This window comes from Trichomonas vaginalis, chromosome IV (genome assembly GCF_026262505.1).
Source record: "Trichomonas vaginalis G3 chromosome IV, whole genome shotgun sequence".
NCBI lineage: Eukaryota > Parabasalia > Trichomonadida > Trichomonadidae > Trichomonas > Trichomonas vaginalis.
The window spans coordinates 2,984,694-2,998,701 of record NC_067206.1 but is presented as its reverse complement, the minus strand read 5'-3'; the positions used below and the strand labels follow the sequence as shown (position 1 = coordinate 2,998,701).

The following is a 14,008-nucleotide window of genomic DNA, read 5'->3' as shown; positions in this document are numbered from 1 at the left end:
TTTTTTTTACTTGTATGGGCAAGCTGCAAGAATGAAGTCGACTATCTCAGTCTTTGTTTGACGAGCTGGACGGCTCTTGCGAGTACGTCTGTTTTGCGGTCTCCAGCTGGTGTCTGACCTTCGTAATTGCGCATGTTCTTGAGAGCTCCAACTGTAAATGGTTGTAGGATGAAGAGTCTCTCAGACTGCTTGAGGTAGTCTTCACGGTCACGAACCGAATCTGTGGTACGAGTCGAATCGGTCGATTTGAGGGAAGAGAGTGAGAGCCTGTCTTCTTCCATTGGGGTAGTAGCATACTCTTTGCGTAAGCGGTTCAGACCTTCCTCGAACTCTTGGTCTCTCTTGGATTGAGATTGGAATTGTGGGGCAGGGTTTTGCATAAACATCCAAGGGTTGGGGAAGTAAGGCATAGGTTGAGGAGGGTAGTTCGGGAAGCCTTGTGGTGGGTAGTAACCTTGAGGTGGAAATTGGTAGTAAATCGGAGGTACTTGCTGGAACTGAGGTTGCTGAGGAGACTGTTGTGGTTCTGCAGCTTTCGGTTCTTCTGGTTTGGGAATGGACTGGGTTGGTGGGACGTCGGACATTCGTTTGTGTCCTGTGGGATGGAAAATATTTTTCTGTCGGAAGGAAAAACTTTTTCTGTCGGAAGAAAAAACTTTTTCTGTCGGAAGAAAAAACTTTTTCTGTCGGAAGGAAAAACTTTTTCTGAAGTTCGACCAAAAAGTTCTCAATTTTCGAAAATTTGAATGGTTTACGGACGGACAACTGGAAGAGTTCTTCCTGTCGTCGGGAAAATTTTTTCCCTTTGTCCGGAAAATTTTTTCCCTTTGTCCGGAAAATTTTTTCAGTTGTCGGGAAAATATTTTCCTGTCGGATGGAAGGACTCGGAATACCAGAAGGATTTGACGAGGCAATTTACCTTATAGAGATAAATGAAGTTGTTAAGCAGTACTTGCGCAGGGTAATGAAGCCCAAGGTCAAGTTCACCGCTATTTCTGGAAGGGCTGCCTTGAATCTCGAGACTTCGACTGGAATTCCAATTCAAATACCAGAAAAAACTCCTTTCGACGACATAAAGGACGCCAAAAGAGAAACTCTTGTTAAGTTCCTAAACAAACGTCCTTGGATAAAAATACCAAACAAGGAGAACCCCCTACCCCATATGAAATTGGCAATTCAGTCTCTCCTTCACTTCTCGGGTCAGCCGTTCTACATAACCTGTGAAGGCGACATCCAACCAGTTCAGTCAACCTTAACGTTTTGAGTAAAAACATTTTTTTCATTTTTTGAATGAAGCAAGTTAAATTCGTCCCACACCAATCTCAATGGACCGATGAAGAGTTTCAAGCCATGGTTGAAGGCGTTGAGAACGACATAGACGGCGAACTTGAAGGAGCTCAAACCACAATTGCAACCAAAATTGCACAAGTCAAGGAACAGATAGCTCCACTTAAAGCTACCAAAGCTACTCTTGACCTCATGGATAGTTACCGTTTAGATGTCAAGAGTGGAATAAGACAATTAAAATTAAAACTTCTAAACTACGAAGCTATACTCCAGAAGTTAGCAGAGATGAGAAGACTTTACCAGAGCTACTTACATGTAAGGGACTTACCTTCAAGCAGTCCGACCAAAGATGAATTTGTTGACATTGTCCCAATTTTGTCCGAAAGTCAGCTCAGATGTTTCGAACTGCTCCCAACATATCCGGAATATGAACGTTTGCCTGAACTCTTCCGCAATCTCAAAAAACGTTTTTTGGTTCTCATGTTCCAAACTTTTATCGGAAGAGACAACAAACGTTCAGAAAAGAACAAGATATTATTTTAAACTTGTTGTATGACATAACTGTCATAACAAGCTTTTTGAAGTAAAACCGCCATTCTCAAACCACTTTCATTTTTCGATGTCCGAACAAGCACCGAAGCCGAACACAATAGCAGATGTCCTTTCAAGGTTTGCCAGACAAGCGCCCAGTTCAAATTCAAATTGCCCAATTGAAAGCTCATCTGACAAACACCATTAAGACTCTCCAAAGTAGTCTTATGACAGAGATGACCAATCTCAAAGCCGATGTCCTCATGAACCAAGCTTCCAATGAGAAATGCCTGAACGATTTCACGGAAACCTTGCGCAATTACGAGAGAGAAAACCGAGAGACCTTGCCAGACTCATATACCGTTTCTTCGAAGAGATAGACGCCATCTGGAAGGTACTCGGAAAGGACAGAACATGCCAACACCGTACTTCGTGAGTACCAAATTAAGAAGGAATTGTCGAGGAAGAAGAGGAAGAAGAGGAAGAAGAGGAAGAAGAGAAACACGAAGAAGTTCCTGAAGCCGCTACATGGGCAACCCTTGTTGCCGATGACGGTTACGAAATTTCCCAACCCTACCATACCAAATCCGCAACAAGGCGACAGGCAAGGTTCTTACCCCAGTCCTCAACAACTTGGGACACTTGAACCTTAACCTTCGGAATCGCGGTTCAATCTCCATGGGCAAGCTTGTCGCAATTCAATGGGTTCCAAATCCAGGCAAGAAGACGAAGGTCAGACACATTGACGGTGACAAGCTCAACAACCGTAAGGAGAACCTCGAGTGGTTCTAAGAGTAAAAAAATTTTATTTTAGGGGGAAACCCCAAGTAAATTTAGGTGTTTATTTGGATAAGTATGTTAAATTAAGGGTAATTTGCAAAATTAGTTCCCGACCTTTGAATTGGGCTCTTTCGTTATCCCAGTTGCGTAGGAGGTCGTCCCAGAGGAGTTGGTAGAATTGGAGTGTGGTAGAATTTACGAAAAAGTGACACTTAACCTTAAATTTCCAAACACTATTTTTTGATTGTATTTTGTTATTTATATATTTATATATGTATATATTTATATATGTATATATTTATATATGTATATATTTATATATGTATATATTTATATATGTATATATTTATATATGTATATATTTATATATGTATATATTTATATATGTATATATTTATATATGTATATATTTATATATGTATATATGTATATATGTATATATTTATATATGTATATATTTATATATGTATATATTTATATATGTATATATTTATATATGTATATATGTATATATGTATATATGTATATATGTATATATGTATATATGTATATATGTATATATTTATATATGTATATATTTATATATGTATATATTTATTAGAAACTGCTTCATGCTGTGTTGAGTATTGTTGAATTGGAAACTGCTTCATGCTGCATTGAGTATTGTTGAATAATTTGAAGTAGTGGTTTTTGAAATCAGCACCCCTATGAGAGCGCTGGCGACCGAAACACCACTAGTAAGATTGTGTATTAGAAACTGCTTCATGCTGTGTTGAGTAAGCTTCGATGTCTTTGTAGGATAGCTTTCTGAGAGCGAAACAAAATAGTGTTGAAAAAAATTTTGAAAATCTGAGAGACTGTGCAAGAGCCAACGACCAAAAACACTACAGTAAGATACAGCAGTAGTAGCTGCTTCATGCTGCATTGAGTATTGTTGAATAATTTTGAAGTAGTGGTTTTTGAAATCAGCACCCCTATGAGAGCGCTGGCGACCGAAACACCACTAGTAAGATTGTGTATTAGAAACTGCTTCATGCTGTGTTGAGTAAGCTTCGATGTCTTTGTAGGATAGCTTTCTGAGAGCGAAACAAATAGTGTTGAAAAAATTTTGAAAATCTGAGAGACTGTGCAAGAGCCAACGACCAAAACACTACCAGTAAGATACAGCAGTAGTAGCTGCTTCATGCTGCATTGAGTATTGTTGAATAATTTGAAGTAGTGGTTTTTGAAATCAGCACCCCTATGAGAGCGCTGGCGACCGAAACACCACTAGTAAGATTGTGTATTAGAAACTGCTTCATGCTGTGTTGAGTAAGCTTCGATGTCTTTGTAGGATAGCTTTCTGAGAAGCGAACAAAATAGTGTTGAAAAAAATTTTGAAAATCTGAGAGACTGTGCAAGAGCCAACGACCAAAACACTACAGTAAGATACAGCAGTAGTAGCTGCTTCATGCTGCATTGAGTATTGTTGAATAATTTGAAGTAGTGGTTTTTGAAATCAGCACCCCTATGAGAGCGCTGGCGACCGAAACACCACTAGTAAGATTGTGTATTAGAAACTGCTTCATGCTGTGTTGAGTAAGCTTCGATGTCTTTGTAGGATAGCTTTCTGAGAGCGAAACAAAATAGTGTTGAAAAAATTTTTGAAAATCTGAGAGACTGTGCAAGAGCCAACGACCAAAACACTACCAGTAAGATACAGGCAAGTAGTAGCTGCTTCATGCTGCATTGAGTATTGTTGAATAATTTGAAGTAGTGGTTTTTGAAATCAGCACCCCTATAGAAGCGCTGGCGACCGAAACACCACTAGTAAGATTGTGTATTAGAAACTGCTTCATGCTGTGTTGAGTAAGCTTCGATGTCTTTGTAGGATAGCTTTCTGAGAGCGAAAACAAAATAGTGTTGAAAAAATTTTGAAAATCTGAGAGACTGTGCAAGAGCCAACGACCAAAACACTACCAGTAAGATACAGCAGTAGTAGCTGCTTCATGCTGCATTGAGTATTGTTGAATAATTTGAAGTAGTGGTTTTTGAAAATCAGCACCCCTATGAGAGCGCTGGCGACGAAACACCACTAGTAAGATTGTGTATTAGAAACTGCTTCATGCTGTGTTGAGTAAGCTTCGATATCTTTATCAGACCACCTTTAAATTAACCACTCACATTCTCACTGTGGTCCATCTAAAATTTGTAAGCTTTATGACATAAAATTATATTATATGCAGGATCCCACCTATTACTTAATCTTTTTGGAATAAATGTTTTATAATATTTATCGATTGATTGTAATTTTTTGTATAAAAAAAGTTTTTTATTTATATTAAAAATATATTCGGTTAATGATATTATCTTATAATTTGTAAATAAATCTAGTAATAAAATAACTTTAATAGTTGGTGTCACTTTTTCGAAAATTCTGGTTTTTTCAATTAGTTCCCGACCTTTGAATTGGGCTCTTTCGTTATCCCAGTTGCGTAGGAGGTCGTCCCAGAGGAGTTGGTAGAATTGCCAATCCAAGGACGATTTGTCCTCCCAGGCATTGAGGATGTACTGCTCGTAGAGTTTCATGACCTCTGCCTTGCACCAGACACCCTCTCCCTTGGAACGTAAGGCTTCTTCGAAGTGCTCGAATGCGATTGGCTGCGTGACCATCCGAAATGACACTTTTTGTCCGTTTGGTCAATGTTCGTGTCTCGTGCCATAGTCGATGAAAATACAGACAAACAGGTTATATATGAGTTTGAGACCAAGAATGGTGTAACTCGACCTGTCCGATTCAAAGACTCCGAGGGCGACCATGAAATTAAACGGAAATTAGCTAGGAAGGAATATAAAATGGACTGGTTGCCACCACCTCCACCTCCACCACCTTTACCTGTTCCTCAAGTAAATAAGCCTTTCCCGTTCCAAGAAATTCCCACATTTTAATTCAAATTCGAATAAAAAATTTTTATTTCATGGCAATGTTTTATTTTTGTGCCGTCTTCAAGTATGCCCCAGTACTTACGCTTGGAGAGGACATGAACTTCGGTGAAAATTTTGTCCAATTTTGAATTGACCCATCTTTTCACCGACCATTCCCATTTCAATGAGTTTGTTGTACCCTTCTTCGTTCGTCATGAGTGCGTCAATGTTCTCATAGTAAACCTTGACTTTCGATTTGACTTTCGGAGAAGAATTTGTTGTAGTTGTCAAGGACTGCCTTTGCGAACTGAGGGTAAGACCAATGTTCGACAATAGGTTTTAATGTGGTTACTAAGCCACTTTGACCTTGAGTGAATTCGTACTTCAAAACAAAAGGAGAAAACCTTTCAACAAAGTTGTCGACCTTCTCATAATGTTTACTCTTCATCTCTTGAGGTTTCTTAATGGAATATCCCCATGTCGAATTCATAAGCAATTTGAGTGTCATTGCAAGTTTGGGGTTTGAAGCTTTCCTAATATCATACAGTTGTTGTATGACTTTTCCAACTGTATAGTTCCTTCCCGGGAACTCACCATCTTCGTTTGGAATTCCAGTCGGAATATATTGGACAAACCTCATGTACGCAGCGTTAAGGTCGACATAGTATATCTTTTCATCTGAGTCGAACTTGTCGCAACCAATTGGTCCAGTTTGTGGAAATTCAAGTGAGTCTTCTTATCTTCTGAGAAACTTCTCTGTTATCTCATAAACATCGTCGAAGCAACCTGTTTCATATAAACCTTCTGACCTAACTCAGATGCTCTCCAATACAATTTGACGTCAATTGGATGTCTCAATGGAAGTTTGTTTATAGCATCTTGAAGTTCTTGCAACCTCATTGGAAGTTCTTCTGGTTCAGGTTGGTATCGAACAATCAACTCCTTGTGGAATTGTGTACTTCTTTTGTACTAGAACTTTGTCTGGAACAACTTTTGGTCTTGCTAACAGTGAAAAGTTTGTTTCGTCTTTTGGTACAAAAGTTTCTGTCAGCTTGTCATCTGGAATTGGTTCCAACAAACCTTTCTCGAAAAGAATGTTTACAGCTCTGACAATGTTGCACTTGCCTTTTCCGAACAATGGGTTTGTAAGACTTTCGTTCAACATGAAGTGGTTGTGGACAATTACAATCTTCAACCATTGGTAAATTGAACTCAACAACATAGTCGTCATGTGAAGAACCTTTAGCTGTAGGTATGTTGACTCGGATATTGACATTTGCCAACGGTGCAATTTTTGCCAATTGACCTCTGAGAATGTACCTTGTCTTCACACATGACTCAAGATACTTCATCTTCTCATCTGTAACAAGACCAGAGTTCCTGAGACATGTAAGAATGCAAGGTTCATTGACAATTGTTTCAATTGAATTGTAAATTCCATACCTTGTCAAGTCAATGTTCAGACTTATTTATGAACGGGAAGTATCCAGCATTGTTGTCTGACTGCTTGAGGGTTAGGTTGGTACCATTCGAACTTGACACTTGCAATTCCTTCAATTGCATTCAAAATGTCTGAGTCGGAGTCAAACATTTGTTCTCTCTTTGTAGTTTGAAAGCGTCAAGAAGTTTTGCAGCTGTTTGTTCATTGCCATTTGCATAGTAAATGTGACCATCCAAATCTGTTATGGTCAATCTGAGATTGTATCCTTTCTTATTTCGTCTTGTATGGCAGCAAGTACACCCATGAAGCCTTCTTTGTTCTTTCCTTCGTCAAAGTTTACTGTAAAGGTTCGACCAGATGTAATTTGACTTCTAACTTCACGATACTTCTCATATGCATATATTGTTCTTTCCATGGGAGCATGACCATCCTCTGCACTACTTTTTTCCTTCTCAAAGGATGCAATGTTCGTCATGTTTCCAGTAGAATCTGGCAAAGCCGTCGTGTCCTTCAACTTGAGGTTCACTAACATCGAAAGGCATGTCCATAAGACGTTCTTCTTCTAACCTCTCTAGTCTGTTTGGATAATTTGCACGTGCTGTTTTCCAAATCCATTTCGTAGCGAAGACCAGACAATTTGTCATAGACTTTTATGGTCTTCCCTTCCTATATTTAAACTTCTTCGAAACTCTCCAACCATATCTTTGTAACTCTGCTTTTATTCTAGCAGACTTTCTATCCATTCTATATGGGGGCATTTTATAAAAATAAAAAAATATTTTTTTTCTTTACTTTACATAACCGCCTGCTGCCATAAGTCTTTGACGCCAACCCATACCAGCTAATGAAGGTTGACTTGGTTTAGTTTGGAAAACTAAACTTTGGTTTTGGTTTATCTTCAGTTTTTGGTTTCTCTTCTTCTATCGGTTTTTCGTCACTTTTCGGTTCCTCTGACTTTACCTCACCTGCAGGAACAGTTGTGTCGTCAACATCTTCATAAATATCATATGCCATTTGTTTTTGTTTTCCTTTCAACTTTTTGTGTTTGTTGTAAAGTTTAGAATATTTGACTCTAAGTCAATGAGATGTTCTATAATGAACTGTTGGTCAGTGAAGTAAACTTTTCCATCTGTTGTCTCGAAAGCTCCTTCAGACTTCAATATTTTATTTGTGAGAGTCTGTTTCTTTTTTGAGATACTAGCCGTTCCATTTTCTATGAAAAGTGACTTTTAGTTAGGGTTTGTATTTCCAGACCTGGCACTTTCTATTATTGAATTTTTCTCTTCATCTGTAAGTTTTTGACAGGTTTTGACAATGGTTCTGAACTTTTTGTTTGTGGTGTCAAATCTACCGTTTCAACTTCTTCGGTCATTTCATCTCAGTAAAAAATTTTAGTTTGGTTTGTTTTCAACTGGTTGTTTAGGTTTTTTTAAGTCGGTCTAAAACTTCCTGAGGTATAGGAAGAACTTGACAAACACGTTGTGTAACTGCTGGAAGTCGACAAATCCATCTTGAACCCATTTGTCTCAATGCTGTATTGTTCATTTCATCTCAGTAAAAAACTTTACATTCCCCACGTTTGAGGCGGTTGAGGTTGGTTATTGTTTACCCACTGTTGTGCATGGTTATATCCTCTGTTAAAGAATCTTTCACCTTGGTCCATATAGTGTCCTGCTTGGTTATAGTAGTCATTTGCTTTGTTATAATAGTTTCCTGCTTGTCTTCCTACATTGTCCATCCCATCCTTGAACTTTTCCTCTTGTTTCAGGATTTGGAATAAGATTTGTTGCATCTCGTGCTACATCCAACCTTTCTGTACAGTTTGTATAATAGGTTGTGCTTTCTCTTTAAGTATACCTAATGTACTCAAAATCTTCCTTCCAACTCCAAATACACTCTGGCTATTGTTCCCACTGGGGCAAAAATCTGGATGCAACTCCTGCTAATGCGCCAAATAAACCCATTTCTTATGGGTTAAAAAATGACGAATAAACAAGGACCCCTATGTTTTAAGGCAACAAAAAAAGCACTCATGATAAAAATCTTTAGTTCAACACCAATGCTTGGTTTATGGATATCTTGGAAAACATTCGAGGTATAGAGAAGATGGACCACCATACTGGCTAATATTTGTCGGTCAAAACACAAGATACTGTGAAGCCATACATTATGGTCCAAAAATTATTTTAGATGTGAAAACTGCTTGACAATATTCGTTGACAATACCATCAACAAAACTGACATCTGACTGTGAAAGTTCTTTCAAATCAGATGATGTAAAAAACTATCTGCGTTCAAAAAATGTAAACCATATTTCATTGTCGACCAAAACCATTCTGCTCTTGGTGTCATTGACGGTTGTATAAATGTTAAGAGACTTAAACCAACCAAAGGTGGTGAGGTAGATGAAATGTCATATGACGACAAATATAGACACTTCTCCATGGCAAAGATGAGACAAGTTTTAAATATTTACAATAGCCGTAAAACAAAGGTTTGGGAAACCACTCCCCGAAGAAATGAAAAACAACCTGACTTAGAGAAAGACTATATATTTAATAATTTAGTCAAAGAGACAAACAAGAAAGAATGCCGGGCTTCAAACTTCAGAAAGGTGACAAGTAAAAATAGAAATACCTAAACGCGACCCATATGAAAATACTATTGACTATGACAACAATGGGAACCCACAGGTACTCACAGTGTTCGTAAAAATAGAAGAAAGTATACAAGAGAATATTATGAAGTTTTAGGCAACATGGCAAAATGTACAGACTGCAAGCAGAAGATAAAACTACTATTGTCAGACCTCGTTTCAAACTTGTCAAAGTTCAAGGTGGTATACTTTCAAAAACAGTTCCTAACAAATTAAGACAACTCCTGACGAATATGCTAAAGAAGTTGAAAATGACGACTAAGCAATTCTATACATGCGTAAACTGTCATGTAAGGTGGCATATATTTCTTTACTTTGTCCCGTTGTTTGCGTATATCCTGAAACGAAATGTGTATGGTTTCCTTCTCCCTGCGTGTCATCCCAGTAACAATTTATAGCAAACTTAACGTCGTCTTTAACATCATATCCTTTACCTTTTGTCATTCCTGACCAATCCCAATATCTATGCTTATGCCAACCTGCTTGAGATGTACTTAAATCTATGTAGTGACTATGTGCAGGTAAATTTTCACCTGAAATCGTTTTACTTCCACCTGTTCCTTTGAAGAGTTTGCACAATACAAAAACCTGTCGACTATTTGTTCCATGCCCAACACCAAAACATTACTTGAGGACCTTTGCTTCCATAGATGTATAAATAGAACCTACTGGGTTCATTAATCAAACATATGAGACATTATAGGATTGTCTCTTTTGAACTTAAAATATAGTGCAACTATTTCAGGTTTTTGGTTTGTGTCAGAATATTTTTTATAATATAATCTTATGTTTTCAGGGTAGGTAAAGTCTTGACTATAATATTTATTCTGTCATCTTCATAATAGTATATATTCTCGTTTTTCTATTGCATTATATCTTTTATATCTATAAAAATCTAAATATAATGTTAGCTTTTGTTCATCTACATGTGGTGTTCTGACGTCATCTCCATAGTCATAATAATATGGTGCTGGAGCTGGGTCAGGCAATGTCATATCTGTCATTTCATAAACTCTTAAATATTTCTTTTGTTCGTCTCCATAAAGTTTAAGTAGCAGTTGTTGTCTAATGGAACTTTAACTTGTGTACCATTATTCTTTATATAGCCTACATACATTTCATTGTTATTTTTCGGAATGAGTTTATACCGTATACCATTTTTTAAGGAGTGTACAAACTCCCATCTAAAATATTTGTTTTCTTCATTGACAGAAAAGTCACCAACAATAGTTTCAATATTTTTCGTTGTTCCTATCAAACTTTGGTATATTTCATTGACATATGTTTTATCTGCTTTCTTTTCAAGGCTAACGTTTAAGTCTGTTATTTCAGAAGATGTATGTGTATGTCCAACGTCACTTTTCCTGTTTAAGGTTTCTTGTAAGTTTGTAATATTTGCAATGGTATGTGTATGTCCAACGTCACTTTTCCTGTTTAAGGTTTCTTGTAAGTTTGTAATATTTGCAATGGTATGTGTATGTCCAACGGCACTTTTATTGTTTAAGGTTTCTTGTAAGTCTGTTATTTCAGATATAGAATGTATATGAGTCTTTTTAGAATATTCGTTTTCAGCTTTGTCACTTCACTTGACATTTTATTGTCAACATATGTTTTGTCTGCTAGTTCAGGATGAGTATGTTCTTTTGTTGCATAAGCATTGTTAGCTCTTTCTTCTTCTTTTGCTATTGCATCGTCTACATATTCTTTGTCAGCTTTGTTGTCAACATCTGCTTTCAAAAGAAGTTCATTTATAGGTTTCTCGTTTAAAGTTCCTTTTGTTGGATTTATACAGACAGTATGGTTCTTATTGTCTTGAAATAGAAACTCATCTGTCATTGGGTTTAATGTCAGTTTTAAGTTTCCTTCTTTCAATGACTCAGATATCTTAGAATAGTTTGAAAAGTTTGTTGTGTTCTTATTTAGAGCTTGCACAATGAGTTGTCGGTTGTGTTGTATTTCTCTCATAGACGCTGTTTCATTTGACATTTTTATTGTAGATAAAATATGCTTCCAATAGAAAAAGAAAATTCAAGAGTTGCTACAACTAAACCATTAGATGAACTTTTTACTAATGTCGGTCAAAAGTTTGAGACAGAGACCGTAAAGCATGAAGGCTATCGTTTTGACTACCCATTAAGATGGTTAAGAGACCCATCTGTCACAAAAGCTATTGGCTTTCGTAGAATGAAGTTTGTGTCTGTAGAAGATAAAAGTTTTCCATTTATTGTAAGGTTTCATATAGATTATATATCTGAAGGGAAACGAAAAATGTGGGAAGAAATTGAGCTAATACAAGTTGACCTTTCATCTTCTCTACAGACTGCGTTAAAAAATATAGAAGATAAAATAAATTCATGTTATGCAAAATATGCTGATGAATATGCAAATACCGAGAGCACACTTTATGTGAGAATTGTATATGACAAACAAAATTCACAAGTGTCATTTCAAATCTACGAAAACAATCCAAATAAAGACGAACAAATATACAGAATTCACTGCAATGTCATGGTATTATTTGCAAAGAATGTTAAATCAGAAAGTCGAACTTCCTTTAGCAAATATTTACAGTCGATATGCAAGAGATGAACCATATTTATTTAAAGATGTTTTCGACCCAGCTGCTATTATTGTTCATGCTTCATTTTCTGGCGCCCAAAACTCTTTCTTATGCTTGGCAAATGACTTTTACGAAAAACCTACAAAGTTATACGAACCCCAAGTGGAAGTATTTCAGACTTTCAAGTATGGTTTACTACAGATGGAAGAAAAAGAATAATTCCATTATACCATGCGTTTTACTTAGAACTTAGTTTCATATACAACTACTATCGAACGGTAAAAATATAATTTTTTAATACGGTTGAGGTGTTTGGATTTGGTTGCCAACTAGACTGTGGTGCAGGTTCAGGCTGTTGTATAACAGGAGCTTGCTCTTCTGGTTCAGGGTCTTTAGGTATAATACCAACGAACTGACCTACTCTTTTACCAATATTTTTGACACCGTTCCAAATTCCTCTTCCTACGGTTTTTATTCCATTCCATATACCTTTCCAACATTTCGAAAGAAGTTTCCAATACTACTGAAGAAACCCATTTTACTATATGTAAAAATCTAATGTCCGCCTAGTCTCTTACGTTTCCTGTTGAGTTCCATAGCATTCTTTAACTGGAGCTCATACATTCTGTTTCTCCTCTGGTAGAAAACATATTCTGGGTCAACTCCTGTGTTCGCGTCATCTGCATAAAGTTGTTTATATCCGACTTCAGGGTTTGTATAAAACTCTTTCCATCTCATATTTGCATACCATGGTGGCAAACCTAACGCAGCGTCATTTGACATGGCAGTTTGCATTTGTACATCTGTTGGCACTTGACCATAGTTTGCCATTGCAGTTTGTATTCTAACTTCATTTGGAATATTCTCTGGGTTTGGTTGTCCAGGTTGCTGTGCATTCGCTAAGTTCTGTGCGTCCATTTAATATTAGATAAAAATATCTCTTACGAGTACATATACTGAACATTTGCAGGCATTGGTTCATCTTCATATTCTCTGTACTTTTCTGCCACGTCAAAGAAATAAATGACACAATGGAAAAAACCTAAAACAAGTAGTCCTATTTCAAACCACATTTACTTACTAATAAAATTTCTTTATTGTGACACTTTCTCCAGTTTATAGGACCTCTCTCATATTCTATCTTGTCATATATAAACTCATAGTCATGTATGTCCTCTAACCATCTCATAACGGTTTCCAAACCACTTTTATCGGATGTAAAGTAAAAGCATGGATGGTTATGTAAAACGTCTAAAGTTTCTAAAGAGTCTCTCAAAGTCCAGTCTACTTGGTATTGAAAATCCCATGTGTTATAGAACGGCGGGTCCACTATAAAGAAAACATTTTCCTTGTCTTTATATTTTTCATACAACTCTGTCCAATAACATCTCACAAACTCTATACCCTCAATATATTTTTCTATGTCCTCTTGAAAACATTTGTATAGTTAAGATATAAAACTTTTGACATAAGTGTTTCAATGTCATGAACTCTTATAGCACCACTATATAATAGTCTAGCAGATATACTATTCCAGTCTATATATTCTGCTTTTTTCAAAACCTCTCTCACAATATTTTTCTTATCTAATGGTATACGTTCCATCTTACCTATAGGTATCTTTTCTTTTAACTCTTTCAATATATTGTTTGTGTCTGGAATATGTTTGAGACGGTCCATATAGTTGTCGAAGTCATTGCATATAATCTTTGAGTCTGGGAATATTATATGGCACAAATGGGATATATAGAAACTTCCACCGAACAAATCTACAAATGTTAGACCATTCGGTAGTTTCTTAAGTTCTCTCAATATAATATCTTTACATTTACTCTTATTTCCAAAGAAC

General features: G+C 36.6%; 1 protein-coding gene and 8 pseudogenes across 9 annotated transcripts, besides 1 other annotated feature; 3 read left to right on the top strand and 6 right to left on the bottom strand.

The window, feature by feature from the left end:
• Positions 1–14,008: part of a mobile genetic element that runs on past both edges of the window.
• On the bottom strand, positions 7–584 carry TVAGG3_0018440 (annotated as a pseudogene). Its single transcript has one exon. A coding segment is annotated over exon 1 (578 nt).
• On the top strand, positions 1,291–1,874 carry TVAGG3_0018430 (annotated as a pseudogene). The gene has a single exon. A coding segment is annotated over exon 1 (584 nt).
• TVAGG3_0018420 lies at positions 1,907–2,610 on the top strand (annotated as a pseudogene). Its single transcript has one exon. A coding segment is annotated over exon 1 (704 nt).
• TVAGG3_0018410 lies at positions 5,028–5,250 on the bottom strand (annotated as a pseudogene). The gene has a single exon. A coding segment is annotated over exon 1 (223 nt).
• Positions 6,448–7,491, bottom strand: TVAGG3_0018400 (annotated as a pseudogene). The gene has a single exon. A coding segment is annotated over exon 1 (1,044 nt).
• On the bottom strand, positions 7,732–7,957 carry TVAGG3_0018390 (annotated as a pseudogene). The gene has a single exon. A coding segment is annotated over exon 1 (226 nt).
• Positions 10,928–11,585, bottom strand: TVAGG3_0018380 (annotated as a pseudogene). The gene has a single exon. A coding segment is annotated over exon 1 (658 nt).
• Positions 11,604–12,449, top strand: TVAGG3_0018370 (annotated as a pseudogene). Its single transcript has one exon. A coding segment is annotated over exon 1 (846 nt).
• On the bottom strand, positions 12,715–13,077 carry TVAGG3_0018360 (uncharacterized protein; the record flags this gene model as incomplete). Its single annotated transcript, XM_001306961.2, has 1 exon — positions 12,715–13,077. One exon carries the CDS (start codon positions 13,075–13,077, stop codon positions 12,715–12,717), a length of 363 nt encoding a protein of 120 aa, XP_001306962.1.